The 20,171-nt window shown below is 42.0% G+C and overlaps 2 protein-coding genes and 1 long non-coding RNA gene across 7 annotated transcripts; 2 read left to right on the top strand and 1 right to left on the bottom strand.

Moving 5' to 3' along the window:
- The first annotated feature begins 1,678 nt into the window (after window positions 1-1,678).
- SMIM8 (small integral membrane protein 8) lies at window positions 1,679-4,232 on the top strand. 3 transcript variants are annotated; one of them, NM_001278020.1, is made up of 3 exons: window positions 1,679-1,706; window positions 2,473-2,614; window positions 3,727-4,232. In NM_001278020.1, exons 2-3 carry the CDS (start codon window positions 2,495-2,497, stop codon window positions 3,883-3,885), a joined length of 279 nt encoding a protein of 92 aa, NP_001264949.1. In that variant the 5' UTR covers window positions 1,679-1,706; window positions 2,473-2,494; the 3' UTR covers window positions 3,886-4,232. The 3 variants fall into 3 exon arrangements, with proteins under 3 accessions (NP_001264949.1, XP_040553109.1, XP_046794855.1); XM_040697175.2 differs by having other exon boundaries at window positions 1,686-1,994; window positions 3,727-4,070; XM_046938899.1 differs by having other exon boundaries at window positions 1,686-2,093; window positions 3,727-4,070.
- Window positions 4,233-4,408: 176 nt separating this feature from the next.
- C3H6ORF163 (chromosome 3 open reading frame, human C6orf163) lies at window positions 4,409-13,509 on the top strand. Of its 3 annotated transcripts, XM_046938897.1 has the most exons (6): window positions 4,409-4,434; window positions 6,416-6,656; window positions 8,765-8,859; window positions 9,413-9,520; window positions 11,751-11,953; window positions 12,980-13,509. In XM_046938897.1, exons 2-6 carry the CDS (start codon window positions 6,509-6,511, stop codon window positions 13,470-13,472), a joined length of 1,047 nt encoding a protein of 348 aa, XP_046794853.1. In that variant the 5' UTR covers window positions 4,409-4,434; window positions 6,416-6,508; the 3' UTR covers window positions 13,473-13,509. The 3 variants fall into 3 exon arrangements, with proteins under 3 accessions (XP_046794853.1, NP_001376411.1, XP_040553108.1); NM_001389482.2 differs by lacking the exon at window positions 4,409-4,434 and having other exon boundaries at window positions 6,232-6,656; XM_040697174.2 differs by lacking the exons at window positions 4,409-4,434; window positions 9,413-9,520 and having other exon boundaries at window positions 6,232-6,656.
- Window positions 13,510-13,706: 197 nt separating this feature from the next.
- On the bottom strand, window positions 13,707-19,391 carry LOC121110503. Its single transcript, XR_005858525.2, has 3 exons — window positions 19,226-19,391; window positions 19,067-19,142; window positions 13,707-15,752 (listed from the first exon to the last, which is right to left on the bottom strand). It is a non-coding gene; the product is annotated as an uncharacterized LOC121110503 (long non-coding RNA).
- Between the last annotated feature and the right edge of the window lie 780 nt (window positions 19,392-20,171).

The raw sequence follows: 20,171 nt of genomic DNA, 5'->3' as shown, positions 1-20,171 counted from the left end.
AGACAAAGCTGTTAACAAGCGTTTTAAAAGCCACGTACATAATGCTATGAAACACAAAAGAGTCGCTTTAGCAGATTTTCATTTTCAACACATTTGCTGCCTTAAAACTACTTTGGATCATCAGCGGTAGCTTCCTGACAACTGCTGCTGTCTGAAAACTCTGCTCTCTTTCAACGAGATGGATGTGAATGAGTGCTAGCAGCTGAAAAGTGGCATAAGGACTCTTGAGACCTGCACGAGTCGAGCAGCAAACACACAGACAGCTCCCAGCGGCACCTCTGTCTTGCTGGAGACCTGTTTGTTTATTTCTTCTTCTGCATTTATTTCCTCAACAGGGCCATTCTGCTCCACATGCAAAAAGATTTTCTTTTGCGATCTGCAACTGTGTGCATCTAAAACAGGGATCAGCTTATCAGTGGCTCGAGGCGTCCTATCCTCATTTTGAAGGCAGCGCAAAGCCCTCCCTTTGTGCGGCGCTTGAAATCAGCAGGAGCTGTGAGGTGAATCAGCAAAGATGCAGCGGCACACCGCTGTTCCCGGCGCTGCATTGGGTTGGCTGTTGCATGCCAACAGCGTCTGCGGGTTACGCTATCAGATTTGTGCTGTACTCCGCCGAGACTCTTCCGCGGCTCGAACAATGAGGGGACGTGAGACCCACGAGAAGCAGGAGCTGCTATTAGGTTCTGCATGGCCACAGCGTACAGCACAGTACCGAATGTGGAATTCCAAAGGAATTCGTTTAAAAGGAAAATAAATCTCGGTAACAGCCCTGGGCTTTGAAAGGGAAGATTTGTGTGTGTGTGTGTGTGTTTACTTTTCAGGAGTGATATTCAGATAATAAGATGAGGGCTGACTTGTAAAGACTCAGAGATACCACAGATGTTTACAGTTCTGTCCTTTAAAGAGCACCATCTATAAAAAGATTTCAGACAACTTTATAGGCACTGATGGACTGAGATTTTCAACATCCTTTTGGGTCAGACACCAACAGAACATCGACACTGTGGGTAAATTAGGCACTTCCCACAGCGAGGAAGCAGAACTGGAAGCAGCACGCAGCCCCAGCTTTTCTTCACTGATCGGGATCGTGGCAAACCATCAGCAGCCTAACAGCATTTACCACTGTCCTGATGGCAAAGTGGCTGCATTCTCAGGCTGGCATGTTCTGGCATAAACCCATCCTACCACCGCCTGGAGAATGTTACTGTCACACAGGCTGGCCCTGAGGCAAGAGCTTTATCTGTGTGGCTGCGCTTAGCGAGTGATAGGAACCGTTGGGAAGAGGCGCGAGTGCTGACAAGGGAGGACGCTCCTCAGTGCGGCAACGCAAACGTTTCCTCCCCCATGTGGAAGGCATCAGTGACTTGGGAGACAAGTGCAGATGTCTCCTGCACTAAAACTGGGTATAACTTCTTTCAATTACACAAGCACCCAAACAAACGAAAGCAGCAACCTACACTGACAAGTAGCTTTTTTTTTCCTACTCAATGGCACACACAGTCAGCTGTGCAGCAGCATATGCCGCCACAACAATAGCTCTGCGACGAGCAGATGGTGTCCCGGCCCTCCCCCTGGGGGCTCCTCCTTCTCGCCCCCCCCCTCCCTCCGCTCCGGCGGCCTCCGGCCACGAAGAGGCGCCATCGCTGAGGCGCGTCCCGCCCCGCCTTTTTCCCCTCCCCCCGGTCAGGCCCCGGCAGCGGCGCGGGGTGAGTAGCGGCGGGGGAGGGGGGAGAGGAGGTGGTGTGCGCGCGCGTGGAGTGGCGGCCGTTGGTTGTGAACGCTAACGGTCGCTTTCCGCCGTGAGGGGAGCGGCTGAGGCGCTGAGGTGGCGACTCCCGGGCCTCGCTCCTCGCGGGGTTTCCTCTCGGAAGTCTGCCTCAGCCGAAAGGCCTGTCCTATGTGCGACATCCCTGCGGGGCCAGGAGGCCTCAGCGCCTTGTGCCTGCCTCCCGGTAGGCCGGGCTGCATTAGAGCTCCTGCTCGCCGTTGCTCAGGTGTCCTTTGTCATCCTTCATGCCCTTGTGTGTGAAAATGAGACCGAAGTCTTCGGGTGATGGTGGTGATCACACCGCCAAGGGATGAAGACTGTTCTGGTGTGTGTAAGGTTAAAAAAATAAAATAAAAAGAATGTGTGCCGACGGTTTCTTGTGGCAGTGTTTTTTCAGGCAGTGGTCTGTAGTAGCAAAAGCATTACCCTAAGGTAAATAAAAATCCAAGCCTGTTACAAGTACGCATACGTTTGCAATATGAGCACCCCAAACAGTGTGTTTTAGGATGCAAAATCTGACTGAAAGTTGATCAGATTTGATTGAAAGTCAGTGTGCTTTGACTGGAGATCTTAGGTAATGACCAAGTCGGTCAGTAGTGCATGTGCTAACTGAAGGCTGTGTTGGAAGAAGACAAGCTGAGGGCATGTTATATGAATGTAGTTCTTCTAGTTCATTTTCTATATATATTTAATTTTGTTTTTAGGAGGTATTCACCAACAGTTGAAATGTCTTCCAGCAAAACTCCGCATGGAAATGAAACACCCAATGAGGGAAATCCAGGACTGAGGGGTGCCCGAACAACCACTCTGTTCCGAGCTGTGAACCCAGAGCTTTTCATTAAACCCGTAAGAGGCTCTTGCTGAGAGAAACTAAATATGTTTAGAAGCACATTTGCTTTAAAACAATAATCAAAATTCAGTATGCATTATCTTACAGTTTCTTGTTATGCAAACCCTGTAACATAACCAAAAACATTTTTGCTTTTCTTTCACTCTGGTTGTTAGGAGCCCAGAGCTTTACATTGTTTATTCCAACTTTCATTTCACTATTACATTGTCTGGTTACTTTGTACCAAGTCACTTTCAGAGAGAAATTTGTGATTACTTGTAATTTGACAGGTTAAGTAATAGGAGTTCTCTTTCATATTTGAAACGGTCCAAATCATGAAATGCAAGCTTTACACTCAGAATGCATTATAAAAATACCTCAAAAGTTAATATAAAGGTATTATAACGAGGCAATATTTACCTATTTCTCATGTGGAGTGTTTTGTTTTTTTTTTAAATGTAATGAAACATGGTGACATGGCAGAGTACTTTAAGAAAGCTTTTAAAGGATTAGCAATGTGGTTTAAATGTATTGGCCAATATTCTTTGCTACAGCATTTGCTTTTATAATTAAGTTGATGATACTCTGCCTTTGTTTACACCTGCAGAATGCAGTGGTGTCAATAAGACAAGATGAAACCTTGTGGACAAAATAAAGGTAGCTTTTGTGGTAATGATAAGTGATCTCTTTTAGAGAAATACGATGAATGCCACTTGGCAGGAGCAGAGCACATCGTTTCAGCAGAATATCCAGATAATTTCCGATTGAAACTTGTAGTAGTAACCTTCAGTGTTTGGTTGTGGCCAGTTCATTCATGCTCAGGCAGCATTTGCCACTTGTGAAAGACAGAGGCCAATGCCTCTGGAAATTGAGAGACTTCTTTCTTAAGGAGAGGTTTTTTTGCTTCCAGAAAATCATGTCTCCCTTCTTGCTGTTTATCAAAGTCACTTAGGACAGTCTAAAGGAAGGCAGTGATGAGTTCTTCAGATATTGCAACAGTTTACTCTTCACTTTGTAAGCTAAGATTGAAGAATGTAATGTTTGTGATGAATGAAGAATATTTTGACTAAAAATACATACTGTTTTTTTTGTTTGTTTTTTTGGTTTTTGGTTTTTTTTTTTTGGTCAGAACAAACCTATGATGGCATTTGGACTCGTAGCAATTACCCTCTGCGTGGCCTACCTTGGTTATTTGCATGCAACGGTAGAGAATAAAAAGGATCTCTACGAAGCTGTTGACAGTGAGGGGTCCAGATATATGAGGAGAAAAACTTCCAAGTGGGACTGACGACATAAGGAAGGAAATAAGCAAATCAGCCACAGAACTTCTCAAGGCTGAAAACTCCTGTTTTCCCTCTGTCCATTAAAATCATGGTTAAATCTCTCTTGTGCCTTTTAATCCAATATAAGTTCCATTATAAAATACCATGGCTGTACAAATAAATTGTAATTAAGATATATACAAACACAAAATTGATTTTAAGGATTGTTGTCTGTGATCTCCATAGTATGTCTAGACTGGTAAATGCCTCAGAAATTCATGCAGTTCAACTCATTTTCCTCTTTGCTTTCACTAAGTGAAAACAGGGATTTTTTTAAACTGGAGTACATAATGCACTGTGTGAAAAGAAAATGTTGGTCTTCTGGTCTTCCAAAAGTTGATCATTGAAGGGTTGCAAGTAAAAGTAATTTTAAGGTAAGAAGATCTGATGAAGATCTTTATCAGATGGTGCCCTGTGGGAGTGGCTGGAGGGAGGTAGTTGTGACATTTCCTTAGTGCAGGAGGTGGGCCCACACAAGCCTTCCTGCTCCACTTTGCCTTGAGCAAGCTGTGTAGGTAGGTACTGCTCTGTTCCAGCACTGAGGCCTTGCCCTGTGCTTCTCCAGCTAAGTCTGTGAATGACACTTCCGGCAGATCAGAATGTGTGGTGGATGCTGCACACCAGTCCGGGGCCTATTTCTACCTCAAACCTTTGCTACTGATCTGGTTGCATTTGTTTTTCCCATTCAGCTCCTCATACACTGCCTTCAATGGCACCCAAGAAGTTGAGAGACCTCCTTGCTAACGCCTTGTGGCCAAGGTGGATTTTGTTAGGCCAAGGAAGAAAGGACATGTGAAGGGCATCTGCTTTGGTGCTCTGGAGGTTGCTTCTGGGAAAAAAAAAATACTATGGAAGATAGCAAAAAGGTGATGGGCTTCCTGGAGAGACAGCAGAATCACCATGGAATGTCTCTGTATCTCTATCTAAATCCTTTCTTCTGAACCTGTGATTTTTCTCCTGTCCATGTTTTGTAATTATCTGTATGCGAAATTCGGCTGGACTTTGGTTTAGCTGCCTCCTTTATGAGAAGGGAAGTGAGCTACAGAAAAGCATTAGAAAGCTTTTAAAATGTATTCCCCTCTGAGAGCCTACAGCAAGGGCCGAGAGCAAATCCAAAAGCATGCAGGTAAGGAGACGGCTTGCCTTTTGGTTGCTGGAAGAGTTTCTAGGTAAATGGAATAGTCAGAACCATCAGATGCTCTGCATGTATTTTCTTTTTAAGTAGGAGGTGATGGGTCATTAGAATTAGTCCTGCAAGAAGGGCTATGCAGGATGCTAGCCATTAACGTGTGAGTCTCATATGTTTGCAGGAACTTAACTAAATGATTACAAAATGCCACAAAAACAGGACTTCAATCAGCTTTTCTGTAAGCTTTTTAAATACACACTTTGATCCTTCTACGTGCAGATGATTGAAAGCGAGGAAGCCCATTCTGTCTCATTTTCACATCTTGGGGAAAAATGTGGGATTTGAGTTCTTAAATTTTGACCTACATTCTGTGGAGTGAGTGTGGATCTGGAAGTTATGGGGGGGGAAGGAAGTGAAGGGGAAGGGTGTGAGGCTGATGGTGCCCAGGCTGGAGGAGGCGTGAATGTTGAGACTTGTTCTTATTTTTAAGTACCTTCTCCATATTTATTTGCAAATAAGTGACTTCCTTAATGCTACAAAAACGATAGGAGATAAAGCAGTGCAAATGCGGAGAAGAAGGTACTAAATTAATGGTCACTACAGTATTAATACTGGCATTTGCCGTTTTAATTACTTGATTCGTACACATAACAGTGACATGTGAATTGGGACTTACAAAAATACACCCAAGGAGAACTACATTTGTAGTAAAATGTGTTCACATTGAAAGCAGTGCTCCCTTTGTGCACCTGGAGGATAAGCAAACAGCACCGAGACAGTCTCTTTTGCCCCGTTTCCCTCAATTTCATTTTTGGTATAGTAATAAATATTTGCAATGGATGACAGCTGACTTGACAGGAACTGAGTCAGAATGATTCCCTATGCAGAGGCTTTTTCAGCTCCTTGCCTGTCCCATATCTTCTGTGCTGACTTTCCCATCTTTACCAATACCGGCAACAAAATGCTGTGATTCAGACATCTGAAGCAGCAGCTATTGTTCTGCTCCTAAAACCTCCTCCGAGTACACGGTTTGAATGGGAACTGTTGACATCCAGCAACAAAAAGCTGCACTACAAAGCCAAAGCCTGCTGTGCCGCTGCTGAACTATTACCAGGCAAGCTCTGTGAGCACAGAGTCTCACCTGGTAACAGTTGCTATGTGGGGGGCTGTACCGGGGCTGGAAGGGGTCACTTCACACGAACCTCTCTCATCTGCCTGCATCTTCTGCGCGTTACTGAGCTGGCAGCATGTGAATCTCAATCCAAAGGCAAACGTTTCCAATAACTTGGTAAAAAATAAGTCAGTGGCTTCCCACTCATCCCTGGCTTGCATGTTTTTTTTTTTGTTTGTTTGTTTTTTTGTACCAGCAATAAGGACTTGGCCTGCAAGCAAGGGATCTATCCAGAGTAGAGTTCTGACAGTTCAGTAACCATATTGCAGAAAAGTACTAGCAAACCACAATGATCAGAAGCACAGATTTGGATTCCTTTGTTTGCTGTGCTGTGTGTTCAAAAATAATACCACCGCCGCCTTCTGCTGCTTCTTTTGATCGGATTCGGGAGTACAAACCCTTCAGGACACGGTATTACACTCATCGTGATATACTGGGTGAGTTTGTTTCTGAAAGCCTTGTCTCACACTCTGAGAATCAGGAAAACTCAAAGTGCTTCTCTATCCAAGACTCACGAAGGCTGTCTTGGTAAGAAAACTGCAGCAACCTTCTGAATGCACTTAAATCCTGCATATGCAGAGGGAGGCAGGGTCAGCTGTCCTGTGGTGCATGAAGGCATTCGGATTTGTGCACAGTGAAGTGTGCAGCAGAATTAGCTGTAAGACTTAGCAAACGTTTTTTAAGGCTCACTTGGCTGACATTTGCAAAGATCGTTCCCTCATTCTTCTTCTACAGCTAGGCTGCTGCATCCTGAATCCCACCTTCTCATACCTGAGCTTGGTTGTTGACCATCACTTGAGCCAAGTTCAAACCTTATTTCAGTCAAAACCGATTTTTCCATTGATATGGATGGGATTATGAACAAAAAGAGACTTTCATCCTGCTATTTTAGCAGAGTTATCATCCCAAATCTCAATGTTGTGTCTCTGTTACACATAGCTCAACAAACATGAACACAAGTTTAAAAAGAAGCATAATCACTATATTAACTGAGCTTAGCATCTGACAAACTGCTCCAAAGAATGGTATGGCATGCTGATACAAACACTCTCCAAAGCTGAAGGTTTATTTTTCTGGCATTGCAGAATTGTAACCTCAAAGACGAATTAAAACATATGGTTGCATTCCTATGTGTGAGGATCTAACACAAGCCTGAAGCATCTTTATAAGCTATGCCTAATTATCATAGGGGTTTCTGATCACTGGTACAAAGTTTTGTAGAAATTGTGTTGTGAATTTTAATTAACACATGTTGCAATAGGAGTGTGTTTGGTTTCTCTTTTAAACAAGCAGGAGATTGTCAGTGTGCTGAGAGGAATGGGGTGAATGCAGGGTACGTGTCAGGAGGCAAGGCCTTCGCCCTGTGTTGACATACACTATGTAAAACACGTCCAGAAAGCTGCAGAAGGTCTTTTAAAGATATTTTCTTGTTGCTGCTTAGTGTAATGAACTGGGGAAAAGCTACGCAGCCAGGGCACAGTGTGCTTCTTGCTAAGATTTCCACATTGTTGGACTTCTGTTTATTTTGCTAATTTCAATCCGTTGACTCCTTGTCTCATTCTTCTACCCTTTTCCGTGTACTTCATGTTAGCTCCATGAAAGGACTCTGCCCACCCATAAGGTGGATGGGGAAGGTTGGAGTGAAGGAAGGAGATTGAGCCCTGCACTGGCTGTTTGAAAGCTTGAATCCTCTGGTCCTCTTTTGTTTTCTTAATAACTTAGGGTAAGAATATGTGACTTTTCAGCTCTGCCAAGCATGGAGAATGGGATCCAAAGCAATGCTTAGGCAAGACACTGAGTAGGAAAGGGGAAGGATCTGAAGTCCCCTTTTTGAGATGGGGTTTTACACTGCGGGAAGTCAACTTTATCCCCCTCTCTCCAGCATCTTCTCCTCTTCTGGACAACCCTTGGTGCTGAAGACTGACCTGAACAACTGGGGCTGTCTGCTTGCTTTTATCACCAGGAGGAGATGGTGGTGCTCATACCTTATTTAGACTCCCCACCGTGCTGACAAGGGGAGCAACCCCCATCCTACGCTCAGCGCAGTGGCATGGTTCAATTTTTGCTGCTCCACTCCTTTCCAGAAGGGATTAGTTGTGCTCCTGCACCACTTTCCTCTCGCCTTCCTTTGATCTAGCAGCCCCAAAGGCAAAGGAGTTTTTTCTGTATGTATGTGCTCCGTTCCAAAGACCTAAAAAATGTCTGCCAGGCCATTATCTCTTGTGTGAGCATCTTCCTCAGCTTTGGAATGTTAAAATTTGTACCTTCAGAAAGAGGATTTAATTATTCTTAAGTTCTGAGCCAAGACTCTATCCTACTTCCATAAGGCCCTTTTTAAAGACCAACTTGTATTATTACATTTGTGGAACCACATAAGCTATCAAATGTTTACCTACGTGTAAATGTATGTGAAATTAAACTGCATGGGTTTTAGCCTTTTAATGTTTAACTTAGCTGTAGAACCAAACAAAGCAGTGAGAGGAGAAGGCAGAGTTTTCAGCATTCTGGTTATTTGCTGTGTGATCCCTTTTTGTTGGCTGTACAGAGATTGGAGCCAGCATTCAACAAGAAGAGCGTGAAAGGAAGGAAGCAGAGATACAAGAGCGCATTGAAAAAATGAAAGCTGAGCTTTGGTCTCAGGTAAGTTAAATTACACTACTGTCACTTAAACAAAGATGATTCTTTGGAATAATTAATAAACAACTTGGAGGTTACTGCAACAGAGCTGTTACTAATTTCTGCTCATTCTTTGTTCAGATTTTTGAGTGCACATATTTCTGTGTGCACGTATTTCCACAGTTTCTGATCTCAACAAAGCCTACTTTGAACCAACAACAAATTTTACCTCTGGCCAGAAAATGGCCTCTAAAGCATGCAAGAGTTATTGGCTAGTAAAACTGTTCCCTGTAGTGCTGTTTAAGATTCTGAAACTGCCCTTCATGTTAAATGTATATAGATAATGGTTAGTATTGTGGCAGCTCAGTGCTATTGTATTGAGCACATTCTTAACGGGAATCGCTGTGATTAAATTATCAAAGGGAACAAAATGCATTTTACCATATGGTTTAAATTAATTTGCCCCGATTTTTTTAAATAGAAAATACAGAACTATCAATTACAATTGATACAATAACCTCTGCTTTATCTTAACAGAGCATGAGCAGCTATATTTATATAATAACTTGTTTTAAAGGCTGAACAGTACAAAGAAGATGCAGTGGATAAAGCTCTCACAGAGGCAGCTGCTAACTACAGTGCATTTGTACAAGACCTTAAACTAAAACTGGAAAAGGAAATAAGGGTATGGAACAGTTTGCTTTCTTTACATTGGAAGTATGATGGAATTATCTTTTTGACATCTAAGAATGTCAGTCTGTGTTAAAAATATGTGCTTTTGTTCTTATGTTTGAGATAACCAGGACCTTCATTCATTTGAGATATGAACTCCAGGTCTCAGCTAGCTGGATTTTTAGTTTGCTTTCAGCACATTTCACTTTTTTTTTAATTGAATCAAGTTTGTGGACTTTGTTAGAAGTTGGCTGTAAGGCCCTCACTGAGCCAGCCACTTAAGCTGATTAGGTGCACTTCTTAAGGTCAGTTAAACACAGGCTTAATTTTAAATCTCTTGTGATGTGTACATCAAAGCTGGAAATGTATTTATCTGATGTACTGAATCTGGAGTCTAAATGATGCAGCAGAGGAAAGGAAAACTGACAACATATGTGTATTTCTAAATTAAGTATGCCAACTGCAGCTTTGTATTTCTACACACATTTAGCACATGCTTTCCATGGCTGTTTGGATATCTGGGAGAAGACCTAGAGATATGTACAAGGAGAGAGGAAGGCAGCAGAATTCCCTACTCCCTGCTCTGTTTTACTGGGCTGCATACTGCTGGCACTGCCTTCCATCAGCCACAGGGAATTGCCAGAGTGTTTGCTTTGGTATTTTGTTGCATGCAAGATTCTAAATAGCTGGCTGTTTGTACTGCAGGCTGTCACAGCACTGTGCTTGGTGTTTCAAGAGGAAAAACGATGAAGTTTACAGTGATCTTAAGTTTCTGGCAGAGCTCACTTCATTTTATGGAGCTACTTTCCAAGGGAGCTCTGTCTTTTGCTGTCACAGCATCTGCCGACAATAGTTGGCAGAAGCTCAGTTCCTTGTGTTTAACCATTCAATTACATACCATAAGCCTATTATACATATTTGTAGAACTCGGTGCTCAGGGTTTGAACACATATTATTTGCATGGGAAAAAATTGGCTTCAGTGACTTGGGAGCAGAGAGAGAATTCTACAGCTGAAACAAAAGAAAAGGCAGATATAACTGAAGTGAGGACACGTTTCATGTTCGGTAGTTCGTCTTTCTTGCAGTTCATTTTAGATGTGAACTAGCTCCTTGTAGCTTGGAGAGGTGATGGCAGTACATTTACTCAACATCTATCTGAGCAAACAGTGGCAGCCAACAGTGCCTCTCACTGAGAGAAGGATGGAAGTTCTTTCATGTGTGGGATAACTAGGCAGGACAACTGCCTTCAGCTGATGGCCTCAGAGCTGTCTTTCTGCAGCAATGGCTTTAGCTGGGCTTCTTGTAGGCAGCCCCTAATATTTTTCACTCCGCTTCTCAGCAGTAGACAAACAACCAGTATCCACAAAAATGTGAATGGTGGCAAAGCTTCATAGATCATTGGGCAGATTTAGGTGGGCTGAGCTGCTTTCCTAGGTAGTTGGATTTGACAGGGATTTGGCGTGGCCTATAGATGGCAACAGATGTGTATTGGTATAGATTGAGTTGTCTGTTATTCCACATGTATGTATGTCCATCCAGACCACCTAAGAATGGAGTTGTCACACCTTTATTTACCAAACCAAGCAGTATCTTGCTGACAAGCATAGCAAGGACCAGATTTCACCTCACTCTGCACTGTGTCACCAGCCATGTGAGCTTCTGAAGAAAGTGTATCAGGGAATGTTTAGTGTCTTAAACATAAAACATAAATGATGCTTTTAAGGACAAGATTAGGCTAGTGCCCTGTTTACTGGTGATGAAGGATGCAGAGAATCTCTGAGTAATACAAAGCAAGGATATCTTAGGAAGACATCCAATGGGCCTGATGTGGTGAGGAGAACTACATGGAAGCAGAGAATATGCTACCTGTGGATAGTATGGTACTGAAACAGCAGTTTTCACTGCCCGAATTGGCATCAGGCAGTCATAAAGATACCAGAATTTTAGTTACATTTTAAAAACAGCTCCAGAATTTTTATTTGGGGTGTACATATTGCAGTGTGTTAGTTACTGTGAATACCCCCATATAGAATTCCCAGCTGATGATAACAGTTCCCTCTGTTATACCACAGTCCTGAGCTGCTGACTAAGCTCTGGCCACTCATAAGCTATGACCTTACAACAAATCATTGTTATTACCCCGTAATATTTTCCTGAAGGCTGTTGTTCTGCTGGGCTTTGCCTAAAGATGACTAAACAACAAATAGTAACTGCTGCTCACATCTAATTTTAACCTTGCTTAGGAAGCGGTGAGGAAGGCAAAGGCAGAGATGAAGGAGTACATGGAGGAGGAGCAGAGGAGAGAGATTGAAGCCACAGAGCAGCGCATGGCTCACAAGCTCCGGTGTGCCCTGCTGGAGTGTGCCAAGGAGAAGATGCAAGCGGTGGCCAAAGCCAGGAAGCAGGAGAGGGAAGTGGCACTGAGTGAGGCAGCTGTGCAGCACAGGTACTCCTAGTGTTTTCCTGATTTGGCTAGTAGATGTGCTGTGCTAGAGAAAATGACCTGTTATGTCAGTGTGGCACATCTTCTAGGAAAAGACTCTTTAGAAAAAAAGCTATTGGAAATGCCAGGTGACCAGCAAAAGTCCTGAGTTCCCTCACTGACTCCACGCACAGAAGTAAAAACTATTTTGTTCCTAAATGCAAGTACCGTACATCAAACCAGGGGTCCAAAAGTTTTGCTTTTTGTGACTGATGTGCAGTCATTGGAAAAATGGGCTCATGGGCCTGTTGTGCCATGCAAGACATCTCTGCAAAACTGGGAAAAAAATTGTCTATGAAGAGATCTGTAGGGTGGAGGATAATTTATTCATATAGATAAGCAGTAGAGGGAAAAATAACAGAGGGCAGAAATTGCCTCCTCTACATTCAACTCTTTGGCTCTGTAGCCTTAATGGTGCCTGATATATCATTCCTTACATGTCCCTGAGCCAGCTCTGGTGGACAGGCCCCGTAATGTTTTGTGTTATAAAGTCCATGTTTTATTACTAACCTGCTTATAGAAAGATGTTCTCAGCACAACTAAAAAAAAATTATGGATGAATCTGCAGTTTAAAAATTAGTTCCTATGTTTCACTGCAAGACTGCATTTTCACTTGGAGGCAAAGTTGTTCATAGTCTATTTGAAAATGAGTGTGTTCTTATATGTCAGCCTAAAGAAAGACCTGGATGAAGCATGAAATATTCGTGCTTTAAGTTACATTTTTTCATCTGGAAGCAATCATCATTAAAATATCACTGGAAATTCTTGCAGAAGCAGAATCTTCTGCAGTTGATACCCAGCTACCCTCCTCTGTGTCAACAGTGGCCTTCTTTTATTACTCTGTTTTGTTACAGAGGCCCTATGCAAGTCTTGATTTCATGTATATTTGTAGTTGAATAAGAAAGGCTTTTGGAATAGATAAATTGTTTTATTTTTGATAATCTTTAGTAGCAGGTGTTCCATACCATAATTATCTTCTTTTTAAAATAGAAAGCACATAGAGCAGCTCAAAGAAGAAAGCATGTTAGCTGAGGAACTGTATCGTAAGACTATAGAGCAATTAAACAGAGGCAAATGTAATGAGATGAACATTGCCCTGAGTATCAAACAAAAAGAGAATGAGATTGAAATGGAAAAACAGATGAAAGAACTGGAGACTATACATCTTGATGAACTGGAAAAAGTGATGATTACGCTGAAAACAGCTGAAGACCAGGTAAAGGCTCTTGAACAAAAACTGGAAAAGATGAGAGCTTGGAAGGACAGCTTGGAGACTGAAATACAAGCAACAAGACAAGCTTTTCAAAAATATATTGATGCGACCTTTCCTAACCTGTCCCCGGGACAAGCAGATTTTATTCTGCCGCTCAGAACAACATTTGAACCAAAGGACATCCCAAAAGAAGCAGAAGGCAATGACAATAAGAAACCTAGTACTGAGAGTGTGAGGGTCACAGCCATGAGTAAACAGCACTTCAAGTAGGTGATGCTGAAAAATAAATTCATTGCCATTCACTGAATTACATGAGTGTGTTTGGAATTTGTATTAGAGAAAAAATATTTAGAGAAAAATAATCACCACTATTTTAAGTAATGAAGTGATAATCCATGCTGGGAAATTATCCATTAATTTCCATGAAAGTTCACTAGGTGACTCTGATTACTTTCTGTACTAAATTATACAAGGTGACCCAACCCATGCTTCTTCAATAAAATGGATTTCATACTTTGTTCTGGTAGATTATTGCATAATAATATGTTACCTAGATAGACTGAAGTGAGGTAGGACAGGTCTGGAACTGGCCTCTGTTATGTTAAGAATAAAGAGAAGTCAGAACGACAGCTGACAGACAAAAGAAAGTACATTATTAAAAATGCAAGAAGAAATATTCCATCCACCCTCTTTGGATGTAATTTTGAAACACCTATATCGTGCATTAACTTATTTTTCTGGTTGATATTTTTTTTCAATGTTTAAATGGAATATAATTCTTAACCAGAACACATAAGATTTTCTAGAAGGGTTTCGCAAATTCTCCTGAGTACTCTAGATGTTTCACATTATCAACTGGTCTAGCAGCAGTTCATGCTTATGACTGTGGAGTCTTTCATCACAAATTAAAATGATAGAATCATAGAATGGCTTGTGTTGGAAGGAACCCTGAAGATCATCAAAATGGTTCAACAGTAAACAGATTATGACAGCCAATAACGGGGAGTGGTGGTCTCCATCTCCGTATAGGGAACAGCCACCTCTGGGAATCATGTAATCACAGAATATCCCAAGTTGTAAGGAACACACAAGGATCATCACGTCCAGTTCCTGGCTCCACTCAGGACCACTCAAAATTCAAATGCTGCTTGAACTCTGGCAGGTTTGGGGCCAAGACAGGAGTGTACGTCGTGTGGGTATGTATGTTAGTGTATAATCTCTAGCAAATATCAAGGTGGACAAGCCCACTAACAGGATAAAAAGCATAGGAGCCAAGTGACCGAGTGGCTATAAGCTCAGGCCAGATGCTGGAGAGACTGGAAGGTATGAAAGTTGACTACCCAGAGGACCAGGAGGTCAGAGCCAGTGATGAGACTGTGAGGCCTGAAGATTGACTGCTGGTGAGATCATAAGCCTCAGAATCAGCTACTAGACTTGCACTTGTTTCAGAAAAAGAAGTTACTCAGTCTTATAGCCCGCTTGTCTGGGATGCAGTGGTAGCTGAACAGACTGATAGAGGCTGTGGCTGTCTACGCTTTGGCGTAAGAGTACTCTGTGGTTCACGTTAGTCCTGAATCCCTCAGCCATCTAGACCAGGCCAAGCATCCTTGTGAGGGCATATCCTATGCTCTTCCTGGCTTACAGCCCTGGGGGCATGTTTGGAGCCAGGTGACGGGGAGCTGAGATCTGGTCAGCTCTGTCTGTACACTTACACATGTCAGGCCTGCTCTGGGGTCAACTTACTTGCTAGTGTATGCACAGTATATAGCAGCCTGTTGGGCAGTGGTGTTTCTTCTCCTTGCCTTTTGGGAAAGGAAAAACCATGGGTTTTTTTTTACTATTTTCAAATGTTAATGTGCAGTTGCAATGGCTCTGCTTAGGAGCAGCTTGGCCTCTTAAGCCTGGCTGTGTGCAGCAAACCGTAATAATGCTTGGTTGCGTGGAGATGGGTGGAACCACAGCTTGGCGTCAGTGAATGCCTTTGCAACGTAAATGGACAGACAGGCTAGTTAGCAGTAGGATCGCTGCTGGACATGGAGAACCATTTGTAATTAACACTAATCAATATTTCATAGAAATATTTTAGAAATGAATATATCTACCTAAACCAAGTTTAAGAGATTTTTTTTTTCCATTCTAGTTGTACTCACTGCACGATATTAATCACAGTTAACTTAAGTACTGGGGGAAAAAAAAAGGTCAATTTTTCATGTTCTACAGATTTCTGCATGTGAGATACTTACCTGATGAAATTGGTGAGTGTGCAAGCTGTTGGTAGCTAATAAAAATTGGCAGTCTGAACATACAGGCAAGGCTTTCACTGTGTAAAGCAGAGACAGCGTATGTTTGTTGTTGGATTTTGCTGCTGTTTGAGAAGGACTGTTGTCTGAAAAGTAGCACTACCCACATTACTTGCATTCTGAATCAAACTGAGCATGAATACGTGCTTTTTGACTGTTAGTCTGGATGAGGCAATTAAAGATAACATCTGGATGCTATGGTACCGGTGATGTTCTGTATTGATGGCTGAGTGTATCCTGGAACAGGGAGCTGCAATGAATAATACAGAAAGCAGAGTATCTCTATTAGTCATTCAAGATATGTCTAAAATTCCCAGAAATACCATAGTTTTTGTGTCCTGGAACAGTGAAACTTTCTATCTGTAGCAGTGCTGTGAAAGATTGAAACGTGGGTTGTCTAATTACTGGAGCTGAGCAGCTGAACTAGTAGGGACCTGTAGAGTGTGGCTGATAAGCAGCTAATTAATAAACTAGAGACATTTTGCTCATTAGCTCCGCAAAGGCCTGCAGAAGAGATCTGCAGTATCTTTAAAGGAGGATATGCAGACTGTGAAACCTCTAAATGCTTCACAGGGAGAAATGAAGTGTGAAACGAACTAATGATGTGAGCAATGTCTGCACTGTGAGTGCACGCTCTCTCTGTGTGTCAGGCAATTAACAACTGCAGAGCTTCCTGGGCAACAAACCGCAGAATGAGCATGCCTTGTCCATGCATACGTGTACCATACACTCATACATAGAAGGGTAATTGTGATTTAGGTTACTGATGTGGTTTCTTTTGCTGTGTTTAGTTACCAACAGTCCAGTATTATGTTTGCTGCTAATTAAAATACAGATTGAGTAAAGGAACTTCAGCGATTAAGCTCAAAGTGCATCAAGTGACTGTGAGAGGTGCAAGTGCTGGAGCAACTGGCATTAATGTTGGCTGACAGAGACATTACTTGGGTGTTTTGGGGGTACGTAGAGGAGAGTTTGGCCTTTGGAAATGATGGCAGTGACTGGATAAAGGACAACTACTGTAAGGAAGAATGAGCCAACAACACCAAAGGAAACATGGTTGGGAGTGAAGAAACTTGTGTCTCCTCCAGTGTAGATCTAGATCCAGTGCAGACCCAGACGTGACTAGCAGTTAGCGTGTCACCTGAGCTTTCTTTGGACCTTGAACAAATGGAGAGTCAGATAAACAGCCTGATAAATCAAGGCAAAAAAAGTTAATTCCAAATAGAAGAGTAAATAGAACTGCTGTGAACAACTGCTGTGAAAACATAGAACAGCTAGGGTAGAACAACTACCCTAGCTGTGCCATGGCCTGCCCAAATCTTGGCACTTTTTCTAGCTCATCAGCTATTTGTCTTGATCTTTATTAAATCTGTCTCTAGCACTCTGTTTCGGCTTCTCTTAAAAGCACATCTGCCTTGTGCTTGTTGCTGCATCTTGCCTTTGTTTCATGTTCTTGGACTCTTTCAGTGTGTAGATGCACACTTCTGTTATATTCATCCTAAGACTTCAACTTCTTGAGTGATGAGAGTCCTACACATTCAGGTATCTGAGCAATATATTTTTCCATTATTTTTCTTATATTACGTTTTTCCCTCCTCTAATAAATTTTCAAAAGGCACAAGCACTTTCAGTTTGCTGTAAATGGGCAATTGGTGGCCAAAGTTGAGCTCCACTCCTTTCTTCTCTCACACTTTCTTGTGACCTCAGACTGCTGATGCCAGACTAGTTGCACAGATCTGGGTGCCACTGCTTTTAGCTACTGAAGTTGCAGTCCCTTCCCTGTGCTGCCTTTGGTGACCCACAGCAGTTCTTGATTTTTCTGTTAGTTGTTTGTTTGTTTTGCTTCTTATTTCCTTACTTGTCCAGTATTGCAAATATCAGGTTTGGAAAAGAGTGGTCTGACTCTGAGGCTAGTGTCTGAACTATTTTGACTCTGTAAATAAGGCATTAACCGTCTCTTTACTTTTATATGTTTCTGGTAGTCCATCTTTAGTATGAGGTTTATAAACCTGATTTATACACAGTTCTGACTTCTAATGAGGATGTAAAAGTCAGTGACTCAGACCTTTACCCTTAAACCTCACCTTGAAGAATCTTATAATGTCTTATAGCTCTAGGACTCTGATGATGATACACTTAGCTGTGTTGTGAGCACCTAAAGCCCTTCTGTAACATTCCCTCTGAACTACTAGGTCTGTCTGCCTGCAGAAAAATGCTTGTTTGCGGGTCAACTTACTAGATGGTTCCACCTCACTCATAAAACCTGTTCACTGCTCTCATACTTCTACCTGAAGAGCCTCACTGTATGAAGAGGTTCCAAGCTTTACTATTTGATTACTTTCTACATGTTACGTCTCATTTCTCATTTATAAAGGGTATTTCTAACAGCGATAATGATCTCTACTAGAATGTATATTTTCCTATACTTTGAGGAAAATTACCTTCTATATATTATTATATCATAAAGACTTCCTTTCTAAATAGGAAGGAAATTATGAGACCTTGAAGATAATGATCATTGTAATAAGAGCAGGTGAATTCTTTGAAAGGTGAGCTGACTAGAGTGTTTAATTACATTAAACTTTTATAGCTAACTGTTGTGAGAAAAAGGCTAGGGAGTGGACTCCAAAAATGTTGTTCCACAAATGACCTATTGTTTTATGTTCCCAGGCTGACTTCGTAAATGATCTACACAAGTCTTTGTTTACAGACATAGCTTTAAATATCCCTGGGCAGTATTTCTTGAAGGTTTTCCTCTAAGGTCTAATATTTCTGACAGCCAAATACTTGCTTTTCCTGACTTACTACTTTCACTGGCTGCACAGAGGAATCAAGATTCCAGCATTGGTTAACTCAGGTCAGCTAGCTAGAATGTCTCCTTAGCCATTTTTTTCTGAATTCAGAGCTTAGCTTGACGGTATTCAGCAGGTGCTCATCATGCTTTAATTCAAACAAAAGTGTTCCTACATGGTGCCAATCAAACATGTACGTAAATGCAATAATGCTCTGCTTGTGCCTCATTCCCTTTCTCTTTAAGCTGCCTTTTAACCTAGGAGATGAGGTGACGACACAATAAGCAGTATCCTCTCTTTCTCTGTCATCACAGTGAATCTTGGCAGACCACCTGGATACCACCTTTTTCTTGCTTGGAAGGATGTGGTTGTGAGCATGAACATGAAGCCAATTTTGCTTTAAGTCAAATTTAACCATGAAATGTAATACACAAAAAAAGAGCCCTGTGTAGTTTTTGTGTTTGAGGAAGAGGATGGTACAACACCGGAAAAGGCATTGGCACATGGAATTATAATGCTTCTTTGTGTCTTTTCACTAGTTTATTTGCCAGTAGAACCAAATCATAATGCAGAAGATTTTGAGCAAATACAATCTCAAAGCCAATGTTCTTTCAGTTCTTGTTTACCTTGCTAAAAAAGGAACACTTTTACTTTTGGGCATTGCCTCACAGCATATTTAAGGCATTCTACGGCTGAAATTACTTAAAAGTCTTCACAATAACATAGATAGGTGCAAGATATGCATTAGAAATGAATAATCTATGCTTCTCACCTGGTACTCCAGCAAAGGAAGTGTGACAAATCCATATCAGAAACTCGTGGACATTTTTGCCAAGCTATAGCAGGAGCTGTCATGGTTGAAAATGCGTTATCCAAAGATAAGCAGTCCTAGAAAAAGAAGAATGTAGTTAATGGTACTTGTAAAGAGTACCTTCATGAAGAGTTGCTGGCACACGTGAGAGACAAGTGTCAGAGAACCTCTGAGGACTGCAAACTCGGTAACCCAAAGAGCCAGGGTGCACGTGTCTCAGGCACATCAAACCGCTGAACTGGCTTGAAACACTCCCAGCACCAGCAAAGCTAGGGTTTCAGCCAGCACTGAAACTCAGGTGGCTGCGCTCTTTGAAGTGCTGCAAGGGAGCAATAAAGATAGGACTGTCTGGGGCGTAGCTCTTAGTATGGACTCTCCCACTGGAACAAAATGAAGGCTTCTTCATTAAAGCTGGAAAATTACTTTGGACTTGGAGCTACGTATTGAAAACAGATTTCTCCCCTTCACTTTGTAGATCAGGTAATATCTGAATCAGGTGATAAGAGTACCTTCTTCTGCTAAACAGACATTAGCATTATCTTCAAGTAATGCCGTATTTTCACACAACAAAGTGTCTCATGGTAAAACTGTATTGTCCTTCCCATCCTCTTCTTTTATTTTGGCCCAGCTATCTGCTGTGATGCTATGAACTGGATCAGAGACCTGATCCTCTTTAAAAAGGGGGAGCTGAGAGTTTAGGCAACACAGATTTATGCAGATCGTTTGTAATGAAACAGGACCTTTGCTCTTGATTCAACAGAGAGCGAGGTAAATGCTTGCTGGCATGTTTTATGCATTACAGTCAGTCATGTGCAGAATTTAAAGGAGCTGGATGCTGCAGTGATGTTTGTGTTAAGCTCTTCCTAAACTCTTTCATCCCTGAGACTGACTCCGTTTCAGTGTTTGTTTGGTTTTTTTATTCCTTTACAGAACTTGTTTCTCCACAAGAAACTAAGTCACATTAGTGAACAATTGTCAGTAATAAACTGGGTGAGTCTAGCATTAAATTAACAACCCTAGATGTCTTCCTTTAAAGGGCAACTCTTAAATTCAACGGCAGAAAATA

Source organism: Gallus gallus, chromosome 3, assembly GCF_016699485.2.
Source record: "Gallus gallus isolate bGalGal1 chromosome 3, bGalGal1.mat.broiler.GRCg7b, whole genome shotgun sequence".
NCBI classification, from domain to species: Eukaryota; Metazoa; Chordata; class Aves; order Galliformes; family Phasianidae; genus Gallus; species Gallus gallus.
This window is presented reverse-complemented; position numbering and strand designations above follow the sequence as displayed.

Bases quoted from the DNA above. Each gene is read 5' to 3' on its own strand.
- SMIM8 (NM_001278020.1), top strand. From the start codon at position 2,495: ATGTCTTCCAGCAAAACTCCGCATGGAAATGAAACACCCAATGAGGGA. The intron at 2,615-3,726 runs GTAAGAGGCTCT...TTTTTTGGTCAG, and splicing joins CAGAGCTTTTCATTAAACCC to AACAAACCTATGATGGCATT.
- C3H6ORF163 (XM_046938897.1), top strand. From the start codon at position 6,509: ATGATCAGAAGCACAGATTTGGATTCCTTTGTTTGCTGTGCTGTGTGT. The intron at 6,657-8,764 runs GTGAGTTTGTTT...TTGGCTGTACAG, and splicing joins CACTCATCGTGATATACTGG to AGATTGGAGCCAGCATTCAA. The intron at 8,860-9,412 runs GTAAGTTAAATT...CTTGTTTTAAAG, and splicing joins AAGCTGAGCTTTGGTCTCAG to GCTGAACAGTACAAAGAAGA.